Consider the following 25,102-nt stretch of genomic DNA (forward strand, 5'->3'; position numbering starts at 1 on the left):
GGCGAGTCATGCTAACGGTGATTGCTGCAGATCGGGAGTATAAATAGTGCATCATTGCTGCAGGAGTGGGATATTAAACTGGACCGATCAGCTGTCACACATCCTCCTGGCTAACAGACTCACACGTGTGATGCGTTTTTGAGGTTTTCGTCGTTTTACCTTTATTCATATCTAGAGAAGTGGAGTTTGACTGCTAGCGCATAGAAATCTCCAACTTAAAAAAAACAAAAAAACTTCACCACTTGTTGAGTTGTGTTCCGCTCTGGAGATGTGGTGGATGCTGTTTCCACGGTGGATCTGGTTCCTGGCGTGTGTGTCAGTGTGGATGGAGCACCAGATCGGAGTTATGCCTCAAATCACCTATTCACACGCCGGGATCTGCCCCAATGACATGAACCCCAACCTGTGGGTGGATGCAATGAGCACCTGCACAAGAGAGTGTGAATCTGATCAGGTAATGTCATGAAGATGTCCTTAACCTCTTTTTTAGTGTGAATGTTAAAGTGTGAATGTGTTTTGCTCGCACTTTCTGTATTATATAAATTATCTATCTATCTATCTATCTATCTATCTATCTATCTATCTATCTATCTATCTATATATATATATATATATATATATATGTATATATATATATATATATATATATTATCCACTTGCATACTACAGTGAATGGCATTTATAAATAATCTATTATCTGTTTTATTAATTATAAGTCAACTGTATGAAAATGCCTCACAAATACATGCAGCCTCCTGTGTCCATAATGTCTCTCTTCTCCTCTTACAGGAGTGTGAGTCCTTTGAGAAGTGTTGCCAAAATGTTTGTGGGAACCGGAGTTGTGTGGCAGCCCGTTACGTGGACAGGACGAAAGGTACCGTGGGAATGCCCAAGGAGGCCACCTGCGCCAGTTTTATGTGCCCTCAGCAGGGGTCTGAGTGTGACATCTGGGACGGCCAGCCAGTGTGCAAGTGCCGGGACCGCTGTGAGAGGGAGCCACACTTCACCTGCGCCTCTGACGGCATGACCTACTACAACAAGTGCTACATGGATGCAGAGGCGTGCTCCAAGGGCATCACCCTGTCTGTTGTCACATGCCGCTTCCACCTCACCTGGCCCAACACCAGCCCGTCATTGCCCCAGGCGACCACTCTTCGTCCTACCACTGCTCCTCTGCAGGCAACTATCCCACCTCCCACTGAGCCTCAGCCTCCCATCGTGATCAGCAGCCCTGCTCACCAGACCATAAATGTGGGTGACACAGCCAGCTTCCTGTGTGATGTGGCGGGACGACCCCGGCCTGAGATCACCTGGGAGAAGCAGCTACCTGAGGGGGTGGAGAGGGTAGTCATGAGGCCTAATCACGTGCAAGGAAATATGGTGGTTACTAACATTGGTCAGCTGGTGATCTACAACGCCCAGCCGCATGATTCAGGCGTCTACACCTGCACGGCTCAGAACCCATCTGGTTCAGTGCAGGCCAACCACCCACTCATTGTGCTGCTCACAGAGCCACCCAAGATCCCCGAGCCCAAGAATGTGACTCTCTGCCTTCCTGAAGAGTGTGTGAAACCCCCCGATAACCCAGAGGATTGTGGGAGTGAGCTGGAGAAGGTCATCTGGTACTATGAGCCCAAGACTAACAACTGCTTTTCCTTCACCCACTGCCACAGCAACAACCAGCAGCCCAGGAAGGTGTTCGACACGTATGAGGAGTGTATGCAGTGCTGCGGTCCAGAGCTGTCGGGCCCCTGCGGGCTCCCCAGCCTGCAGGGCCCTTGTAAGGCATACGAGCCACGCTGGTCTTACAGCAGCAGCCTGCGGCAGTGTCAGTCCTTCATCTATGGAGGATGTGAGGGCAATGACAACAACTTTGAATCTAAAGAAGCCTGTGAGGAGATGTGCCCCTACCCCAAAAACCACCACTGCAAGGCCTGCAAGCCCAGAGGTAAGATGGTGACGAGCTTCTGCCGGAGCGACTTCGTCATCCTGGGTCGCATGACGGAGCTGACAGAGGAGAAGGACTCGGGCCATGCCCTTGTAACTGTGGAAGAGATCCTCAAGGATGAGAAGATGGGTTTACGTTTCTTTGGCAAGGAGCCTCTTGAGGTCACCTTCCTCAACATGGACTGGAACTGCCCGTGCCCAAACATCACAGGTGCGGCCACTGAGGGACAGGTCATCATTATGGGCAACGCAAATGATGGGATGGCTGTCCTTCAGCCGGAGAGCTACGTGGGTGCTTCCAGCCCTCGCAGAGTACGGAAACTGAGAGAGGTTATCTCAAAGAACACGTGTGATATTCTCAAAGCGATCACCAACAGCCCTCAGTAGGGTTAGGGTTTGGGTTATGATCTGTACATAAAGTTTAGAGTTAGAAAACCTGATTCAACTGCAACAGGCTGTTTGGCTTTTGAGCATTAATTGCAGTAATGTTTTAAATGTTAGGACCATCCTTGCTACATTTAATGAGTGTCTTTCTGTTTTTGAAAGTTTGCAAAAGTCATGTGACATGCGAATGTCTTTTTGTGTGGTCTTTTCGCAGCAGAGCTTTTCTGTTATTGGTGTTGTTGATTGAAATACCATGAGACATCCATCATGATCCTCTTGTTACCTGAATCCCCCAGACTCTGACTTCCCTCATGCCCTCTCTTGCCTCCACCAGAAATCGAGGTTGCAGACTTGCACTGAAGCACAAAACAGACACGATTGAGTTTTAATGTACATAATTTAACTGTAACAGATCTTTTGATTCTTCTATTTGCCAGCCATATAACCACCTGGCACTTTTGATACCTGGAAACACTCCTGTGTCATACATTGATAACATATTTCTCATTTTTCATGTTGTATAAATACACCCATAAACCTGTACAGGGTATTACATATACAGTAGGTAGATTTGGGTCATCCAAATGAATGAGGTGTAATATATTTTATTAACCACTACATTTTTTCACAATCAGCCATGTATTTTTCATCTACTTGCTCATACCTTTTGGCTATTTATTATCACGTAAGCTTTTCTTTTGTCTTATTTTTTTGTATTTCACATTCTCTCTGAAATTAAGTGGCATGTTGTATAATTCTGTGTAATGTGTGAAGAAAATAAAGATTTGGGATTTTTCTTCTGTGTCCTTTTATTACTCTGTATATATATCTACAGAAATGGAATAATATTTTGAGTATTAAAAGTTCAAAAGTTATAAGGCAGACGGAATAGTTTTATCTTTTGAAACTTTCAGATGTTGTAACCAAATTAGGTTAAATTTGAGTTATTCGGTCCCTCTGTACCTGTTGAGGGAAACACAGCAGCTGCTCCCTGTACCTGTGTGGTTACTTTGACAGACTGTGATGAAAGAGACTTGGGAATAACATATCCCTAGCTTAGATCACCCCCACTCCATCCCCCAAAGCCCCCAAACAGAACCCATCCATTCTAAAGACCCCTATGGCATTGTAAAACTTTCTCCTTATTTTGTTTTGCCTCCATGATCCAGTCTAATTGGATAAGGAGCCCAAGCTGTAAACCTCAGATCCACTCCCATACAAGAGTTATGTGTTTCATGCCGTGCCAGCAGGCATCTCTGGGTTACTAGGAACAGGCCTTGGTGGGCTTCAACGAGGGTGTTCTACTTCCCAGATGAGATTCTGTTTCTCCCATCCAGAGCGGCGAGGGAGGCAGGAGATCAGCCCATGTATGGTGTTCCTTTACTGGCAAAACCACCGGGGAGCTCAGACCTGCACTTCAGCAGCTGTTGAGGCCCCGGAGTAGAGAAATTTTAGATATGCAGCACCTTGGATCACATCTGAAAGCAATATAAACAAAGTTCAGATCAACAACTCAAACCTACCAACAGCTCTCTTGACTGCCAGCCATTTAATGACTCTTTGATACCCAGTCAGAACACAGTTATTTGTTTCAAAATCATATACTTCTTATTTGTCCCATACACTTACTCATAGACAGCTCCTTTGCACATTCTGAGTTCAGTGAGTTGTATCAGTTTATTTACATAGTTAATTTGTGAGTCTATTAATGATTATAATGATACAATTTTATTTTTAATTATTTACTGCTGATTTCAATGAATACTTTATTGCAGCTTTAACAGAATTTGAATCTTGAACACTAAGAATGAACTATATGAGTGCTGTCCAAAATGCTAATTTAGAAATATAAACCTGATAGAATAACATGAAATATAAATAATTAATTGATTAAATAATTGAAAAGAAAATATAAATAGGGTTATTTGGAGATTGGGAAGTGGTACCCAACCTCAGGTTTGGGACACCCATGAGATGTCCAAGAAAAAGCAAAGTGGTCAAAAAAATTGTTTTTCTTTATACATCTATGTAATGTATGGAAGCTCATTTCTGCCAGAAAAAGAAGATAGATGAAAATGTATGTATGATAAAAATCAAAAATATGTATGGTGAGTCAAAATTACGAGATAAATATGTCAAGATTTTAAGACTGCCCCACAGTTTATCATCAAATCACAATTTTGTTTTATTTGCCATGAGTATTTCTATTTTACTAAATATTATTTCCATTATTTTCTTTCTTTTGGTGGCAGAAAAGAACTTCCATAGTTGTGCATATATAATGTTTATTTTTGGTATTTCTTGTTTTTATGGACAGCCCAATGTGATAACATTACTAAACATTGCATGTTGTGCACCTACCTGTGAATCTACAATACTCACAGGTAGATGACATGGAAATGGAAAATTATTCGTACACACAATTTGGTTTATTTTTTTGTCTTTTATCTCTTTTTGTGGCGTAGAGGACACTTACACTTCTTTAGGTTTCTACAATTCCTTAAGGATGACCCTGTCTCATCTTGGTAGTTGAATTGAGCACAACCGATGTCCACACAAAGGCCATTTTGTGTGATAAAGGGTCACATTTTGCAACAAATTTTCAGCATTTTCTGTCTTTATTAGATAGGAGTGAGAGAAAGAGATGCAACAAAGGTCTGCAGCTGGAGTCAAATCAGGGACAATTCTGATTCTTGATTGAACCCCAAATCTCCAGCTGCATACCACTTTGCACTTTTTTTTTATGGTACTGGCCAAAAGGTTGGGAACCACTGGGTTAGGATTTCTTAAACCATAGACTACTACTGGAAACTTTTGGTTTATTAATGTTTTTTGGTGGCACATATGTGCATACTTTTGCAAGATTGTAGAAACCAGCAAGAAAGAACAAGTTAAATTTGGAAAGTATTGAATATATATGTATATATATATATATATATATATATATATATATATATATATATATATATATATATATATATATTTACATACATATATATATATATAAATGTATATATATATATATATATACATATATATATATATATAAACTCTCTTAGACTTTTTAGTCAAATAAGTACATACATAATAGTGATTTAACGATATACCAAATTTCGTGATATTGCGATAAAACATGTCATAATACTACCATGGGACTGTGATGATGTCACCAACATATCACATGATTATTTTGCTCATAAAGTTCATGGATCTAACAAGGGAAATCAGTACATTCTACCATCTCTCCTTGTCATTGTATTGTTCTGTTTGAACAGGAGAGGGTGCAGTCATACTGGTCAAGAAGACAGCCTCCCATTATTATGGGTCCCACCTGAGTTCTAATAAGACCTGTCCAACTCCGCCTCTGATTGGTTGTCTTAGTTGGTTCCACTCTTCACGCTTCATTCAAACAGTTAACTCTCCCAGTAGCTGTGTTTTCCATGGTGTTGAGTTGTAGTAACACTCCGACCTCTTCACACTGACAAGAGGACCACTTCGGCCTCTTTCCCAGTCTTCTGCTGCCCCTATCGGGGTCATTCATTCTCTGGAGCTGCTCTGTGCTGCAACAGTGTCTCTAGACTCATTAGGTGGAGCAAACAGGCCGTCTGTCCAAGAAGCCCAGAGACACTGCAGCTGCGACAGCCAGTTGACAGTGTGTCTACTGGTGGGGAAACTACAACTTAAAATCTGCTGTATCAGCCCTGCTGCTGGCTATTTATTTTTACAAGCCAACCGGGAGAAAAAACAACATTAACCCATTAAATCTAGACAAGCTAGCTGTGTGCTTTATGCTCACATTAGACGCTTAATGAGGCTGTTGTTGCTGCTTTCGCTCTGTTCTATGATTCAGGAACTTTGTGCTTTGTGACTCGGTTAGCAGCTGGACAACAGTCTGTCACTGCTGCTGCTCACTCGTTCTTCCGCTAAGGGGCTGTGTGCTTTGTGCTACTGAGATAGCTAGCTGCTAAACAACAGGCTGATAGACTGTGTACTGTTAGCACAGTACGACATTGTCATTGCTAACTTTATCCAACTACCTCACGTCTTACTCACAAGTAAGAAAACCCATAGCATTATCGTATTGGATGTAAACAATTAACATTTTGTTAGTACTCACCGCTGTTGAGGATTTATGTCAATATTGGGAAACTTTGGCTGCACTTTCTCTGCCATTCCTGTGCCACTAGCTCGTTAATAGTTTTAGCAATACATCCGCTAAGCCCAGTGGAAGACTCCAGTCATACGCAATGAGTGCAGAGCGCAAAAGGTGGAGTGACAGGTGCATAGGTTGACAGACAGGTAGCCTGTCCAATGTTTTCATACAGGCTGAATTAAATGATTGGATTGGCTAATTAGAGGCCTACAACAGCCACAGTTACTGGATTTTGATTGCTGTTGCGATGTTAACAGATTTTATTAAAAAAAGCCTCTAGAATAACTTACCAACTCTCTTAATGTATTCATTGGTTCAGCCTACAGTTCAGCTGAGGGAACTAGCTCAGCTCTCAAACTGAAACCTCTCAAAACAACCGCAACTGCCATGAATTATTTTTCTCTTCTTTGATTTTCCATCCTATGTCTATTAAAAAAAACACCTTTAACCACTTCAATGCGTAGTCTGGGGTCTACAAAAACACAATTTATTATCAATTAAAATTCAGCATATTTGAAACATGTGTGATCCTCGTAAGCACATTTATGCTTTTCTAATTTGAGCTGAGCCAAGTAAAAGGGTACAAGAGTTATGCTTTGATATGCTGCGCATGAATTTTCGCTTGCATATTTTTTTCCTCTCCTTCCTTTCAGGCTTTGTTGATTTGATGGGGTCATTGCGTTCACTGAGCTCGGTTCACACAAGGCAGGAATAGTCGTGTGGTCCATGCGAGGCTAAGATGTAGACCTGCACCAGGTAGAGAGGACACAGCACAGACCAGGACAGTAGAGCTGGTCTGACTATATGTGCATTTCTATGTGGTGCCTCAATGTTGTGTATCCAGAGGAGATCGGACAGTAGCACCTGTTGAACACATCAGCTAGCCGGGTGGTTTAAGACCTTTGATTCATGACCTGCATCTGTTATGGTCATATCATTTGGAACGTCTATTGAAAAGATACAGTAGCCACTCACACGCATTGACTGGGGATGGACAGGATCCCATGGCAGTATATCATCCTGGGGCAGCAGCAGCTGAAAGGTTTGAAGCTGGTAGGTAGAGGCTGATCTGAGGTTCAGATCATCTGCTCTGGATGGAGAAATGATTGAGACATGTTGTCACTGCCGGGAATTACACTCAGAAGTGGCATTGAGCAAAGCACTATATCTCTAAATGCTGTTTGGACAATAGTATCAGGCTCTTTATTATGCTTTTTCTGAAAATGCAACCAGTCCCATGATAAGTGAAAGCCAGGAAAAGATGAATTCATATAAAAGCATTAAAGTAAAAAGAGAAGGAAAAATACAGCATCAAGAAAGAAATGTTTTGCTTAGTTCCGATAAAATCAAATTGTTTCAAGGATGATCTCATTGTCACACTCTGGGAGATTGCGTCAATATTTGAGACTAAACTACATTTCTTATGCAACTTCATACAAACATGTTAGGTCATCTGTCATGTTTTTGACTGATTCAGCCATAGCTCATAATGAAAGTTGATAAAAACATCAGTTGCAGCTATTAACCAATCAAATCTAATGCATCTTCCATGTGCAGAAGTGGTAATGTATACATTAGGTACATTGTAGCTTCTAATTCAAACACTTATGGAATATGATGCATGTATTTACCACAGTAAACCTGATGTCATTAGTGCAGAGCAGTGTATTTGCAGTGCAGGTAACGTGGCTCTGTGTTTGTAGACGTTGTGTGAGCTACAGCATCCTCTGGTGTTGACTGAGGCTTGTGTACATAAAGCTGTTTGGGCTTCTTCAAGTGTTCAACACAATCCAGGCTAGCATGCATTCATTGATGGGAAGTTGGAAATATTTAGTAAGTCCTAAGGTTGAGCTAGTCTAGCTAGTGTTATGAACTGTACTGTGAACAGAAATCCGATTAAGTCTGATGCAAATGCTGGAGGCCATATCAGTCCCAAAACCTCGCTACAACTGGGAAAGATGATAATATCTGATGAGCTATTTTAGTATCCACACTGCATTTATATAATAAATGCATATGTTTGCTTTATACTGATAATTATTTTAGCTTTTATCCATTTTGTTTATTGCTTAAAATGTGGAATACATACCCAAGACAAATATTTCTCTTTATTCTACCACTGCAGCACTGTGGGCTATTTTGAAAACTATACAGCTTGTAAAAAAAAAAAAGACTCACTACTACTAACTACTACTTTGGTTCAGGGCCCATTCTGGAATTATTTCTTAAAAAAAAAAAAAAAAGCAGCTAGTCATTTTTTTTGCATAAACAATACACGTATTGTTTATATAAAAAAATACTGTAAAAGATGTCACAGATGTCACAACATAGTTGAGCATTTAGCAGCTAAAGGTGACAAAAAAACAAAAAAAAAACATCACAATGTTCAAGGTTAATTTAATTTTCATTTTACAACAAAGGGTTGTAGAATGAAATGCAAGTTGTAGCCCCTTTATACTACACAAGAAAACATCTTTTTTATGGTGGAATGTTGAGTATGAGTTCAGGAGTCTCACAGCCTGAGGAAAGGAGCTGCTCTGTAGTCTGGTGGTATGGCAGCAGTAGTTCTGTATCTTTTTTGAGATTGCAGCAGGGTGAACAGATGTCTTTTAGTATATAAATCACTGATGCTTTGTAGATGGGTACCTGTAGGATGATCTGGGCAGTTTTAATCACCCGCTGCAGAGCCTTCTTGTCCATGGTTGTGCACAAACCGAGCCAGTTTGTGATGTCAGTAAGGACTCTATCTATTGCTCCTCTGAAAAAGTTAAATGCTAGTGTTGCTCAGTGTCTGCCGGATGTGTTTGCAATTGTCTGCTAACAGAACTCCCATAAGGCCTCATACAGAACAAATTAGGCATTGTGGCGATTAGTTCAAGGTTGTCCAAGTATTGTTCCTCCCCTGCTGGTGCAGTTTCCTGGCAGCATGATGCTGTTTGAGGCACCAAGGAACATAATAGAAACTCGGAGCAATTTGGTGGACCTTTGAATGTGTCTCTCAGTATCTGTTTCCAGCAACCAGCACTTATGAAATCATGAAAAACTGCCAATGTAGGTATTACACTTGTAAACTATATTTATGGTGTCATTAAACTACACCACTGCTGATCAGCCAGTCTAATAACAGGCTTCTGTGATAAGTTTTTTTTGTTGTTGTTGTTTGCAGGTCTGCACCACCACAGTGCCTTAATGCACCACCTGCACTTAAAATGAATAGAAGGACTGGCCTAACACATGTTTTAGCTGCCCCCAAATGACCATGACTTTGAAGGCACAGAATGTGTACCTTTCTGCATTTGTTGGATATGTTGGAATTTTATATTTTCCTCATGTTGCAGCTTTACATTTCTTTAGGTTAATTTTTCAATTTTATGTTGTGATTAAGCTGTGTTTATGGTCTGATTAGGTTTAGGTACAAAAACCAATGGGTTAAGGTTAGGAATGGATCATGTTTTGGTTTTAAATACCTGGTTTTGTCTCTACAAACATGGCTATAGATTTCCCAATTCCCCATTGAAAGTTTAAGTTTTTTGTTTGAAGGCACCCTTAAAAATATCCAGTCATGACACACATACAAATGTTGAAACTTCATGGTTCATCATCAAAAGAATCCAGTGGTGTCAGCCTTGTCACCTGGAATTCCACCACCATCCCCTACACATCCCAATATAAAAGTCAGGTCATAAACATGTAATGTGAACATGATATGACACGTACTTTTCAATAATTAGTGGCTAATTTCAATATGGTTGCCTATGTATGATACGAACAAATGTAAACTTATCAATAGTTTGCAGAAACAAACAGCCAACATTTTATCCTGGTCACTGGACTGACTGAGTAATACAAATAACATTACTGCTAACATTGACCTGCCCCTCAATAAGTAAGCTACAGTTGGACTCATGTCTTGACCCCTTCCTCCCACATTAGTAGAAGTTACAGACACAGCCAAACCGTGCATGTCTCAGCAAGTGCCATTGAATGTGACAGGTGCCCTAGTTCCACACAGTGCCGCTGACCAAAAACAGTTTTGGCACAGCTCAAAATACTATTTATTTGTAGATTCTATGTTTAATTGAATGTTTTTAATCATATAACTTTGCTGTTAATTGTGCCCCGTCCCCCAGATAACAGTTTTTAGCATAACAAAACTAAGAAAGATGTAGCTCTGATTTAGCTGAGGCTTTTTTTTTTTAGGATTTGTGATTTCTGAAAGTGTTTTTAATAAAGAAAAACATCTGCGAACATAGTAAATTACATATTCATTTACAGAACTCACAGAAAACAGCCATCAATGTTTATAATTTTACAACAAAAATTAATCCATTGTACTTTTACTTATAGTACTGTTAGTATATTTTGAAGGCAATGCTCGGGACTTAAACTTATAGCAGTATTTCTACACTGTAGTACTGTTATTCTTGCTAAAAGAAAAGATCTTAGTGCTGGTCAGAATTACTCACATTGTAATGTCATCTTTGTGTTAAGACTATGACATAAACATGCACATGCCAGTGAATATCAATGAATGCCAAGAGAGAAGTTTGGTCAGCAGTGGAAAATAAACAAGGATAGCAACTGCATTAAAAATAAAGACATTTTATTATATAATATATCCAGGGAGAATGCAGATACGTTTTTCCATAAATGGGCAGTCTTCGAAGAAACAACATCCTTCAGGGAGTGCCATTTAAGGTTAAATGTAGTCCAACTAATATTGGATCATGGTAAAGTTAGCTAATTACATTTTGTTGAGGTTAACTAACCAACTAATTGCAAATATTATCTAATAAGCTATTATCTTTCTAAAAAACTCAACTAAAGCTGGCTATGTAAAATAACAGTATTCAGTAGATTCATGAAAGGTCAATTAATGCGTCATTTCATCATCATTCCAGCATGCATGCTTGGGAAACACTGAAAATGAATATGGTTGAATGCTGGAAGTATTCAATCTTTTAAACAATCAGCTGCGGCATTACAGGCGTGACTTCCGCTTTCTCCAATTACAACAGGCTCCTATGGGAGTGTCACAACTCTCATATTTAATGGCACTGGTTTCAGCTTCCAAGGATCATGTGATCAACTGATGCAGTAACCCTTTTGCTCCACTAGAGAGTAGCACAAGCTCAAGTAACCTGTCTAATATCTTCACTGAAAAAACACAGTGGCACAGGACTGTGGGCTTGCAACATAATGACACTTCCTGTCTGTTAATGTCTTTTCTCATGGATTCATGAATCAGTTAGACAACCTTGGAGCCCAGTGGTCCATTGTCAGAATGTTATTACCTGCAATGCATGAACATGTTCAGTAAAATTTGTTCTGGTGCTGCTCGAGTTTTACTGTCCTCTGGCGGGAAAGGGTGGTTGTCTTAGGCCCAGATAATTGACCATGTATTGAAGACACTAAAGGGAGCTATTCAAATGGGCTGCAGGCTCCTGTCTCCTATCCAGCTGCTAGATTAAGCTTTTTACAACCTCAACTTGTAAACCAGTTACTGAACACGTGGTCAGTTCCGATCCACTGCTGTAACCACACACACATACACACACACACGCACACACACACATTGCACACTCAGCAAGATTCAGATTCGATGCTTGGAGCAAAACAGTGACTGACTGGTGGAAAGCGAGGGGAGAAAGTGCATCCTCCCTTCATATATTTTCATGTTATGTGGTGAAGAGATAACTGAGTGACACCTTCAGAAGCAGTAGATTGTCCTTGATTGACTGCTCCTGAATATTTCATTGGTATGATTGTTTTTCACGCATAACAAGATCCTGTGCTGATCATGTGATATGGAAATCCTTACAACAGTAAACGTTAGCAAAGATTACATAACAGTGGAGTGTATTTCAAATTAAACATTTAAATCAGAGCAGTCATGTGTTTGATTACTGATGGTATAAGGAGATTTGTGTGTCAGGCGGTGTTTTCGTTACACAGGTGACATAAGCAGATAAAGGGTCTATGCATGTGTGTGAGCTGTAGAAAACAGAACATAACATCTAACACCATAAAGCACAGTTCACCTCTTATTTTCTGTTTGAGAAGCTTTACAGAACTGACTCAACTTTCTAGGAAAAAAGCTTGTTTACTTTCTTTTGCAGTGTCTTTGGAGAAAACTGGAAGTTGCTTCAACATGTTCAGCCTTCCTAATCAAACAGCCAGCTTAACTCCAAAGGAAAGAAATATGCCGGACAGCACTTATAAATTAAGTCATTAAATAGTTCCAACATGTAACTCACCCCTGAAATATTGTCGTTGTTACATTTCTGTTTATATGGATTATAGGCACCTCTGTGTGGCCTGCCGTCTTCTAGGTCACCCCGGTGGAGAGGAGGTTGTGTGGCTCGGGCACCACTTCAGTCATCCTCCTGGATCCACACACTTCACATATATTACATTGTATCAGATTTTCTGTCAGTGCAATTTGTAAATTGTGATTCTGTTGTTCTGTTCTGCACATGTGACATCTGCTGCATGTCTGTCCGTCCTGGGAGAGGGATCCCTCCTTTGTGGCTCCTCCTGAGGTTTCTTCCATCTTTTTTCCCCTTGTTTTTTCCTCCCTAAAATTGTGGGTAAACTGTAAGTGAATTTTTTTTTTTTTATGTGTATGATTTTTCTCGTTTTTGGATTTTTCTTGTCAAATGTGCCCTTCAGGTGAACATTTGGATATGTTTGTTTTATTTTATTGATGAGTTTTACATCTCTACATCTAATCAATGACAATAAGTAGAAGACATTTGTGTTTGTTCTGAATATGAGTAGTAAGTGTGTGTACAGTATATGTGTGTGTTTTTAGGGGAGGAGGGGGAGTGAATGCAAGTGCTCGCCCACCCCTTCATAGTGTTTTATTTTTGGAACAGCACACAGGCTGGTCAGGAATAGAACAGCAGCCAAGAGGAGTGGGTTGACAGCCTGGAAGGCCGGCCTCTGCTCTGTCTGTTTCTCCTTTACTTTCCTCCATCCCTCCTCTCCAGACAGGGAGCAAGCTCCAGTTGCCTGAGTGTGTCTGGTCTAATCACTCACACTGGCTCCCAGAGCCACCATGACCTGAATCCATCCCTTCTCCTTCCTTATGCAATCCCTTCATCAGAGAGAGAGAGAGGGAGAAAGAGAGTGTGGGAGGCTGCTGTTCTAAATCTCCACTGCCCCGCTTCTGTTGTATGTATTATGCAATCTGCTTTAGAAGTTTAATCAGGGTGCTGGCAGACCAGGAAGGCACAGTGTGTGTGTGTGTGTGTGTGTGTGTGTGTGAGAGAGAGAGAGAGAGAGAGAGACAGAAAGAGAAAGAGATCAATATATGATCGATCAGCTATGTTACACACTCCTTGTTACCAGCAGACAGAGCATTGTAAACATCTGAGTCATAAAGAATATGTCTGATGTAGTTTCAGGTTAGAACAGTATGGAGGGTAAACTCAAACAAAACATCTATTTTTGGCCCGGTGGAGTTGATCCACCTTGAGCTGGTAAATCTCTGTGACATAATTTACTGATATAAATTGGTGCTGCTAATTGCATAATGTTGTGTCAGGGCAGGACCACACCAATGATTGGTCCTTTGAGCTAGAATTATTTTTTGTTGTCAGTGGTGGAAAGTACATGTTCCTTATGAACTGCACTAATACATTACATACATTACATACATTTACATAATAATGTTGCTGTAGGAAACTGCCACATAAGAAGTACTTTTACTTCAAATACTTTAAATTAGTGCCGAATTGACTGATCGATTAATCGATCAGTTTGCACATTTGAAGTGACTGATAGCAAATATACTTAAGTATTTTACTGGCAATAAATGTACTTTATTATAGTATAAAGAGTACAAGTAAAAGTAAATTATGCATGTATTCATATGTATGTACTGTATATATTGTATACTATGGGTCGACCAATTATTGGCCAATAAACAATTTTTTTTTTCTTTTTTTTCTTCAGATTGCCCATAAATTAATTTGACAATGTGCTACTGCAGGCAGCTCTGATGCAGCATTTAATCTGCAAAGTAACTAGTAACTAAAGTTGTCAAAGTGTATCCCAAGCGTAATGGAGTGAAAGTATAAAGTAGCAGCAGATAGCAAAACTAAAGTTAAGTACTTGAGTAAATGTACTTAGTTACATTCCATTACTGCTTGTGATAGTTTAGTCAGCACAGTCATCACTGTTCATGACAACACTATTCGACACAGTTGTCGTTGCACACTTTCTCGCTTCTTACTTTAATTTTTTAATTTTACTAGTTATTTTCTGACATTTTGTGTTTGACATTCATCAGGTACAACTGTCTTAGCAAAATGTTAATAGAATAACAATTGTCATTCAGCAGAATGTCTATGCAAACAGATGTTTTAATTCATCTTTTGTTAATTGCATTACAAATGGACAAAATTTAGCTAGTCTCCATTAGTAAAGCAGTTATAATTGGAAAATGAAGTATGTGACATTTCTATTTTATCAAAACACAATTAGGAGAGTGTCTCAAGCTTCCAGACTGTCAAATCTCTCTGCTGTGTGTTGGCGGAGAACTTCATTAATTCCTGCATGGTGTTGATCTCAGTTGAGTCCTCTTCGTCTCTTGGCTCTATTGTTTGCCGGCTCTGAATAATTTGCTCGTGTTAAAGCGCAGCAAAGCTCTTAAACCCAGAAATCCCTCGCTCATCCCGTCAGTTCCCTCATTCCCTCGTTCATCTCCATCTCTCACTCCTTACACTCATTCCTCTCTTTACCTTGCTGGGCCCACCTCCCCCCTCCATTACAGTATTATCCAAAAGAGCTTGTACTGCAAAACCATCTTAACAAGATATTTAATCTTGTTTGATGCCTAAAATCTTTAGCAAGTTTAACTTGGAACTATTTAACTTGTCGCATCACAAACGCTCTTTCTTAATGCTAGAATTTTCTTTAATAATCTTTGATTTTCTTGAAGGTGGATTGCATCTGCTATGGGTGATGCTTCTGCTGATTGATGCAACAGATAGTTATTAAATCCAGTGGCGTGCCCAGACTCTCTCAGGGCCAGGGACTTCCAGCTCAGGCAGTATTAAAGGTTCAGTTTGGTTTCTGAGTTGGCTACAGCCATCTATTCTGCAGCCATGCGTACACTGTTTTCAACCATTAATGTTTACGTACTGCAGCGATTTGTCCTCACACAAGTCGATATAAACCTGGTGTACCTTTGAATGCTTTTGCTCAATGCTGACTACTTGGAGCTGTTAAAAGAGACTAACTTGAATTCACTAATGTTTTTTTTTTTTTTTAATGAATTTGAAGCATAGGCTACACATTTTGTGAGAGCATGACACAATTTTATTATTTTATTTATCGTATTTCAGCAGTGACGCAGTGGTTAGCACTATTGCCTCACAGCAAGAACGACCTGGGTTACCTTCCCCCACCATCAAAACATGTACACTTGGTTGATTCTCCAATCGGTACCCTTGACCAACACACTGGCTAAGATCTGGAGTTGGTCCCTGGGCACGTACATTGCCCACTGCTCCCTCAGGATGGGCTAAATGCAGAGAACCAGTTCCACTATGTTGTACATTGTATGACGTGATCAAATAAAGATTCTTCTTCTATCTTGATATTTATTACACATATTTTCGATAGCACACCTTCAAATTGTCACATACTCGAAAGCAGATGCAGAAATGTTAAGATGGTGTCATCCTAGCATGATAATCAGACTGAACTGCCGTTTCATTCACGTCATTGTGTTCATGCGAACCATGTCTATATTCGGAGTACATAATGACCTATTTATCCATTCAGCTGATGCAGAAGCTTGGAACAGTTATCTTAATATTTGTCATATTTGTGTTATTTTTCAACTCGGTGTACCTCATTAACTGCCAGTGATGGTCAGCTCACCCCCTGTGTTGACAAGCAGCACATAGTACCTGCAAGGAAGCAGAGCATTGCAGTGGTGTAAATGGTACCATCAGCAAGACATGTAGCCACCTGAAAGAAAGCCTAAAAAAAATAAATTAAAAATAAATGAAAGTTTAAAGTCTAGCTTAAAGTCTGCCACGTTACAATAGCTAAAATGGCTGAAAACCTGCTTTTAGTATTGTTTAAAAAAGATTCCTTGCACTGTGCGATAAAACAGTCATTGCAAAGGTGATGCAACCTCCGTTTCTCTCCCTCCGCTTTCTTGCAGTAGGGGTGGCCTATGGGCCAAACAAGTACGGGCAAATCCAGTTGAATCCCCCTTTTCCACGGGTCAAAAATTTCACTTAAACCCGTTAAGATTGGTCTTTTGTGTGCAATGGGAGTGTACACTCATTTACATTTACACCCCGGTTTATTGAGTCTGCAGGCACGGGTTTTTATCACCTCGGCTCAGCCTGGATGCAAACCTAAGACCCCGGTGAACAAACTAAATTCTGATGTATTTTCCACCACGCGAAGTGATGACGCGTTATCAACATCTGGTGGTGGTGCGTAAATAAGGAAGGAATTTGGGATGAGATCAACTGTTTTTTTCTCTTCTGTTGCAACTGTTTCTGGCACATTTGTGACGTGAAGGGATGCTTGCTAAATTTACATGTTGGACTAACTTAATACTTTCTCTTGTTGAGTGGAGACAGACATGTCCATTCAAAACTGATATATTACTGAGTTAAGACAGATTTCTATATTTTCAGTTATCAACTGACTGAAACATGTACATGTCACAAACTTACCTTTTCGTGTAGAAAAGGCTCTTAATTTCAGGCTCTACAAACTAAATCCATGAATCATTTTTTAAAATGCATTTAAATCCATTAAATAAACTGATCGACTGAATTGTGGAGAATCTAACAGATCTAACCATGTATTTCATGGCCATATTGACATAAGTTAAAAATGTTTTATCGTTACAAGTTGCTTTGAACAAGCTTAAACAGGGTACCAGCAACCCAGTGGGTCTGACCAGGATGAAAACTTTCAGGTGGTAATGCATTACTGGCATAGTAAGTGTGATAATATTTCTGTGAATCCTATTAGAAATGCGTTATATTACTCCGTAGCTGCTTAAAGTAGCTGTGGGCCTACTGGCTTGAAAGCAGAGCGTGTGACCCTCGTCTCTGAGGCAAGTGCATTTGCTCGCACACTTGCTCCATGACAATGATGTCAGAGTCCTTTGGCATCAGGTGCCAGGCCCCTCTTTCTCCTGCCAGTGCTGCAATGATACCTGTTGTTGACAAAGGAACCATTCCAACATCTGTAATGTTGGTCCTTAAGACGTCTATGTTGCAGAGAGGCCTACTGAAGTTTGCCTGCTAACCAGTTAACCCAGCCTGCCCTGTCTTGTAATACAACTTTGTATCTCAATAGGTAACAGTCTAATAGCTTGGAGCTACTGTAAATAACCTTGTACAGTCCAGTGGTCCAAAGTCCTGTTCTAGCGGTGTAGATACCAACATTCCCCTGGTGGTCCAGCTAGCTGCAAGCTAAGTCAGCCAGCTAGCTAGCAGCAGCTACAGACTTGGTGTAAGTCTGTCATTGCCTCACTATTTTAGTCGGCAGTTTCTCCCCGTCCATAATCTACAGTATGTGTTATGTTTTCAAAGTTCCTGTCACAAAGGAAAAGAACAAGAACAAGCTCAGAATGCTTAAAATGGCAACTTACCCTCACACTAACTTGTTCGCTAATGGAACATCCTTGCAGCTCTTACCTTTTCTTTTCAGGGGATTTAGCCATTTTAAAGCTGGGGCTTGTACAAAACAAGTTCCCACTGACACTATTTTCCTGGGGCACTGTCATTGCATATTGGGTTTAGCGCCAACCAAAAAGATTGTGTTTGGTTCAAAGAAATACAGACAAGCAAGAGCATTTTCCCCCCTATAGCAGAATGATAATTGGTGCACCCGGACTATTCTCTAGAGTTGACACAGTGCTAATATAGGTCTGGTTATGTGAGACTACCAAACACCTGGTGTTTGGTAGGTCTTTGAAAATATGAAGGAGAACTGGATTAATATAGCAAAATGGTTTCCTGTTCATTTTTATGTAACTTCCTTATCCAGTATTTTTGCTTCGGCATGGTATGGTTTATAACCCAATTCCCTGGCCCTGCCATGTTTTTCAAGACTCTGAGTGTGTTTTATATCAGTGAACCTTCATGATTTAGACGTTCAAAAGATCAATTACTGACCTTGTGTAGCATTTGAAGTGTCCTGCCAGCTGTTTCACAGATGTCTTTTATAATGCTGCTATATAATGTTTGTCCATGAGGAAAAAATGCTTTCAAAGCCACAATGGATGTTGTAGTACCCCGTTTGACCACAGGCTCAAATTGGCAGCAAGGCTGATACTGCCACACCATAGCCACGGGTCTTTCCTGGGAAAAATACCCCGGCACAGAGGAGTGAGCGTTCTTTGAATGAACAGAAGAGAAAGTGTAGTTGGAAACTTCATCAACAGAAAGGTGTGGGCCACAGAGCCAAAACATCACCGTAATGACCGCTACCACCAGACATGTTGCCAAAATAAAAACAAGGGGATCTCAAGGATTACCACTTTAAATTCACAGTGCACGTGTTAGTGTAGTGCTTAACAGTGTGTGTGTGTGTGTGTGTGTGTGTGTGTGTGTCAGTGTGTATTTTTTGGGTTTCTTTTTGTCTTTCTGCCAGTGGCGCCAGCCTGCATGCTTGGCACAGGACACAGTACTCACCTCACATGACCAAAATCTCTACTCCACGAAACTTCCAGAGGACAAGTGAAAGGTAGGGAGGGAGAAAGAGAGGAGGCGTTGTAAGTGGAGGAAAGGTGGGGGTTGCTGTACAGAAACAATTAAGGGGCTGCCAAAAACCATGAAAGCACTCAGGTCAGGTTTGGAGTACAAGGGCAAATGCGAGGGCAGAAGTGAACAGATAGTGGGACAAGAGAGGAAATGAAGGGCATTGGGGGGTATCAGTGCCAGCATGTGTCATGGGGTGGAGGTAATAGTGAGGTCACAGGGGTATATCAGGTTAGGGCGAGGACAGAGAACAGGGACGACATGATTGGAGGTGTCCCCATAGTACATAGCTGCAAGCAGACTCCCACACTTGGACGCGGCCCAGGAAAACTGTGCCTGGGTACATCATGTTCACTCTCCCATTTCTCTCTCTCACACACATACACACACACACACACACACACACACAGCACACACATGCAAACGCAGCATACCAACACTCCCACACTCAACTTTGTCCTTAATTGCAGACATATTGACACAAATAACAACCTAAACACAGAAAACAATCTGTTTAGCCACACATACTCGCACACACACACACACCCTGAGTATTTCTAAAGCTGATCTTCTAATGGTCATAAACATTACATTAATGTGATCCAGGAAATGTCATGAAGGGACATTCCGTGATTGAAATAGAAACATACTTATTATTACAATGTATGTTTTTCCCTATTTATTGACAAGCATTACAAATTAAAATTGCTGGTGGTATATGGCGGATTGTTTCTGTTATTTAGCCTAAACTCACTGATGGACAAAATAATAGAAACATCTGTCAGTATATAACAATTAAATGGCATCACAAACTGCATCCTCCAAAATGACAACCCAGTATCAAATTAAAAATGTGTAATAGCTGGTCCCTGACACATTGTATTCATTTCACAATAATGGCTCCAAATTTGTGGGATCATTACTTTTTTTCCTGCCTGTTATTTTTTTTTTTTTACTGTTCTGCGTCTAAGTCACGTGACTGTCTGTGAAACAGAAAAATGGCAGACATTTCATTCAGTAGGTTTCTGCATTAAAATACGTTTTATGATTATATCTCTAGTGAGATTACAAAAATTACTCCAGGTCTCGCCAGAAAACAATTAAATCGCAACATTTTCTTTTGTTGCCATGGTGGTTGCTATGGACTCTGATGAAAACACATAGCATAGAATCATTGTCTTTATGTTTGTAGTTATCAGGGCTGTTATGCTGCCTGTGTTATGTTTGATGGTGTTCTTTTTATTGAAAATTGAGATTTTAGAGCTCAAATTTGATTCAAAATCTGGCATACTTGTTGGAGTGGTGTTTATGGTGCATTGCTGCCATGTTAAAGTTTTCTGTTATTGATATCCTTCATATTTCTCAACAAAAAAACTGCCCCCAGGAGTAAGATAAAAACATGGCATTAAAAACACTTTACACTGGTACTTATGTGATGAAGAGATGTGCAGAAGGAGGGGAGATTTGGCTGTCAGCCTGAGCTGATGCCACGGCAGCTCCTTTCCTCTCCGCCGGCTGAAGACGACTCTCTCCCCCCGGCCCCTGAAGAGCAGCCTGATGAAACTTAAATGAGTCTGTCTTTTTTAAAAAAAACACTCGGCTCCATTAGAGATTTGCTGTGATGCAGCACATCCACTTGACTGGGAAAGCCTCAGCAGCCACAGTTCTGTGTGAACTCACCGAAGAGGGGCACAGTGGATCCACAGACAGATTCAATCCAGGACGACTGCTCTGCGTGAATACAGATTGAGACAGGGTTAAGACGAGATGAGATGACTCACTGCCTTTTCATGTTTCTCATTTGTCTTCTCAAGGTTTAAGGTTCGTTTCAGGGGAAGCTGCCAATATGAAATCTCTTCTTCTTCTATCAAGCTAACCTCTGGCCAAATACTCGTTACAGAATACTACAAGTATTCTGTGTGCAATTCTCCCATGAATTCATTCCAGCTGCACTACAGCTGATGCTAATGGCTCAGTAATCATACAGGCTTTGGTACATTATGTTCCTGTGTGTGCCTGTGCATGTTTGGAGGTTGAATAATGTACTGTAATATAATAATTCCTGATCACTATCACATGAGATCTGCTCAGTCCGTAAAGGCTTGCTTTGCCAGAGTTAAAGAAAACATGGCTTTCACACTGTGGAGATGAATGGAGTTTTGTTTGTGGTGGTCAAAGCATTGAAAATTTCTTATCAAGGGCAACTGTCTTTCAAGAAACAATCTCCTGGTTACTCTGGGTAAATCACAGACTTTTCCTTAACTTGACAGACACTGTCTTCAGAGAAACCACTTTCTACTAAAGAAGTAGAGAAGACAACTGGGATACTTGTAGACTTCACAGGGGCACAGACACACTGTTCCCCCCTCTGCAAAACTGGAGTGCACATCACCGATGATCTGTTGTGGTCATTGAACACCACAAATCTGGTGAAAAAAGCTCAGTGGAGGATACACTTTGGCCCAATCCCAAGACACCCCCTGCCCCTACCACTCAGCCTTACACCTCTATCTTGGATAGAGGGGTAGGGTGAAGTGTGAGGGCTTCATGGTCCTTCAAACAGAGGGTTTTTCAGAGGCACACGTCATACTGAAGATTATGAAAACTCTAGCATATGGAAACTCTGGTCCTTTTCTTTATAACAAACATACAACATACAATGTTATACTGATTTGTGTGCGACAGTCCAATATTTTGACGTAGCACAATGTTGCATTCCCCCGTTTGATGGCATTTGATGCTCCAAAACTTCCAGCATTGTAGTTGGAAATACTGACATGGATGTTTACAGAGGTAGCTTATATTTGATTCCAAAGAGATATAAAGACTTTTTCTTTATTTTTCTTTATTATTTTGTACTGCATTATTTGGTTAGTGTATTATTTCTGTTTCGAAAGGCAGCAACTGTTTAAAAAAAAGCCAACAAAAACATGTTGTGGGGACAAAATACAATAAAACCTCTAATTAAAAATGCTCATGTGATTTTATACATCCCTAGTGTTGTGAAATAAATGAATGCCTTCAAAATCTATAATCGTTGCATCCCTAGTATTGATTTTCAGAACTCTACTCATCACAGCACTTGACTGGACAGGACTGAAGCTGATGTCTCACTCAAAAGTGGTGGCGAAGACGCTGCCATCCTAGCCCTGTTCTGGCAGCAACTCAATGCCTTACCAATCTCTCTTGAGATATTCAGTGTTTTATTGCTTTTCTATGTAATTTGTACATGATGAGTCAAAGCTCACACATTCAGTCTCTCCTCTTGTTGTTGCACTCAGTTATACACACAGAAAGTGACATACTAGGTAGTTGGTTTAAGAATGAAAAAGAGGCCTTAAGAGAAAAGTACAAACCCTGTCTTCTTTCACACCTACACACACCTGGCCAGTCGCTGCCATAAGTAGGTGTTAATGTTGCTGGAAGTTCATCAAAACAACGCGGCCCCCCTGACTCCACCATTGGCAAAACAGTTTTTGGCAGTGTTAGACAATCAGGTAAGCACTTTCATTATGCAAACTGAGGACCATACTGTCTCGTCATTACTGTGAGCAACAAAAACAAAATTCCACCAATCTTCATGGTTTTGAAATAGAGGCAGATGCCTCAGTGATTAATATATCCAACTCTACGTGAGACAAACTTCAGCGATAGCTAAATGGGTGGCTACAGCTTGCAGGCTGATTAACATTGTTTATATAACCTTTAGAAGTGTACAGTTGGACACTACATTGTGTTAGTATTACTAAGGAATGTTACATTCAGGTCAGTATGCCCATCTGTTGTTGCTTGTTGGGCTTGAGTTTGCCATGTAATGCTCTCAGCATATTTACTTTGCATGCAGTGCCTTTGAGGTTATTCTGGAGAATATTCTGGACAGTATTTGTCATTGTTTTGGGTTGTTGCAATAATAATAAACATACATTTGCATAAAGCAAACACATTTGTCCACTCCCATGTTGATAAGAGTATTAAAAACTTGAAAAATATCCCTTTAGGGTACATTAAGAACAATCGCGAGTTAAATGGACAGTCATACGATTAATCGCGATTAAATATTTTAATCAATTGACAGCCCTAAAATAAATAAATACTCGAAGGAGTGGTGGAAAATAAACTCAAGTGTTATACTTAAATACAAATTTGAGCTACTTTTACTGCACTTGGGAATTTCCATTATTTGATATTTTAGACTTTACATAAAAAAATGTAATTAGATTATAAAACACAATGCATTATTAAAGATTTCAAACTAACTGTAGTATATAAGAAGTTAAAACTGGCTCCAGATCAACCAGCTACATCAGTGAAACACTATTATACTTATATGTATTTTTTAACATAGTAGAATTTTAACGATCCCCTCTATAGCATACAAAAAACTCTATAATGTGTTCAACTCCATTGACTGGAGGGGGTCTTGTAAAATGCAGGAGAGGTTATATATACATTGTGATATTGGTACGTTTACTTTCATAAGGATCAAAGAACTTTATCCACCACTGCCTAGAAATTAGTGAAACAATGTTTCTTTATTTGCACAACTTTGGGTGAACTGACCTTTTAACTTTAGAATAACATACAATAAGTAATTTTGCTGCTAGGGTTGTCTCAATGTAAACAAAAGAAAAAATGCTCAGTGATGTGTGCCCAGAGTTGTTGCTCAGAGCCACCCAGTTCACGAGGAGAGTTGGGTGCAGAGCCAAACCTTCTGGAGGAATAAACACCCAGACTCCCTTTGGATACTGCTGTGATCCAGGGCTGCTTACCAACGAGAGAAGATCTCAGAGATTAATTTAACTTTTGGCATTAAAAGGTGGATTTATCTTCAGCCCCATTTATTAACCTGACTGCAGCAGCGACCCACAGAGGTGACCTCCATTGTTGGGTGTTTATGTTCTTGACTGGAGCTGGAGGGGAAATGTACTTCATGAACGTTACAGAGAGGGAAGGGGGAAAAAAGATAGAGAGATCCAGAGTCTCTGGTGAGTGCTGAGTCTCATTTTCAGATATTAAATGCAGAAGCGTCGCATCTTTACCATGATAAATATACTACAACAAAATGAACCCCCCTAAATTATATACATATAAAAAAATACAAATTTGGTATCATACAGCATGTGTGTACATTTGAATAGTAGTGTTTGTGTGACGTGCTGCAAAATAGTGAGGACCCAGACACAAGACACTTAGGAGGCAGGCAGGGTAGAGAACAAAAAGCTAGCTTTTAATAACAAGATCTGACAAAATACCAAAATACAAAGCCGAAACACAAAAGCTAAACAAAGTACTAACCGAGAAAAGCAAAGTTCAAATCTAAAGGCAAAGTACACACCAGGAAAAACATGAGGAATAAAAGCCAGAAAACAAACTGAGCACACAGACTATAAATACAAGGGCTGATTAAGTAACAGGACACAGAAGACAGAAGAAAAGACAGAAAGACATAACACATTGAAACACACACACATGTTCAGTTGATCCTGATCACTCACTCCTCCCCTCTGCTATATTTGGACTTATTTGCAGGCTTCAGCTAAACATTAAAAAGTGAAAAGAGGCAAGGGGAGGAAGAGGAGGAACACATCTTGTGTGTAGGTGTGTGATTATGGGGGCAGCTGGGACATGATTACATTCACAACTGGGAACAATTCCTGCTGTGCACAACATAACCTGACGTCAATGTGAACACGTCAGAGCTGAGGAGACTGTTTATTTGCACAGTGGTGCTCTCCCCTGCTGTTTCCAGTCCTTCAAGTAACGCAGTATTTACACGATCTATCTTGCTGCTTTAAGTTTGGACTGAAGCTGCACCTTGGCAACAGTGCTCTGACAGCGCCAGATCCCAATATGGGCCTGCTCTCTGGCT

The 25,102-nt window shown here is 40.2% G+C and overlaps 1 protein-coding gene across 1 annotated transcript; it reads left to right on the top strand.

Moving 5' to 3' along the window:
• Positions 1–268: 268 nt before the first annotated feature.
• LOC141015938 (WAP, Kazal, immunoglobulin, Kunitz and NTR domain-containing protein 2-like) lies at positions 269–2,334 on the top strand. The gene is made up of 2 exons (XM_073490160.1): positions 269–454; positions 790–2,334. The coding sequence occupies exons 1-2, from the start codon at positions 269–271 to the stop codon at positions 2,332–2,334; spliced, it is 1,731 nt and encodes a 576-aa protein (XP_073346261.1).
• Positions 2,335–25,102: the final 22,768 nt, after the last annotated feature.

Source organism: Pagrus major, chromosome 20, assembly GCF_040436345.1.
Source record: "Pagrus major chromosome 20, Pma_NU_1.0".
Lineage (NCBI taxonomy): Eukaryota > Metazoa > Chordata > Actinopteri > Spariformes > Sparidae > Pagrus > Pagrus major.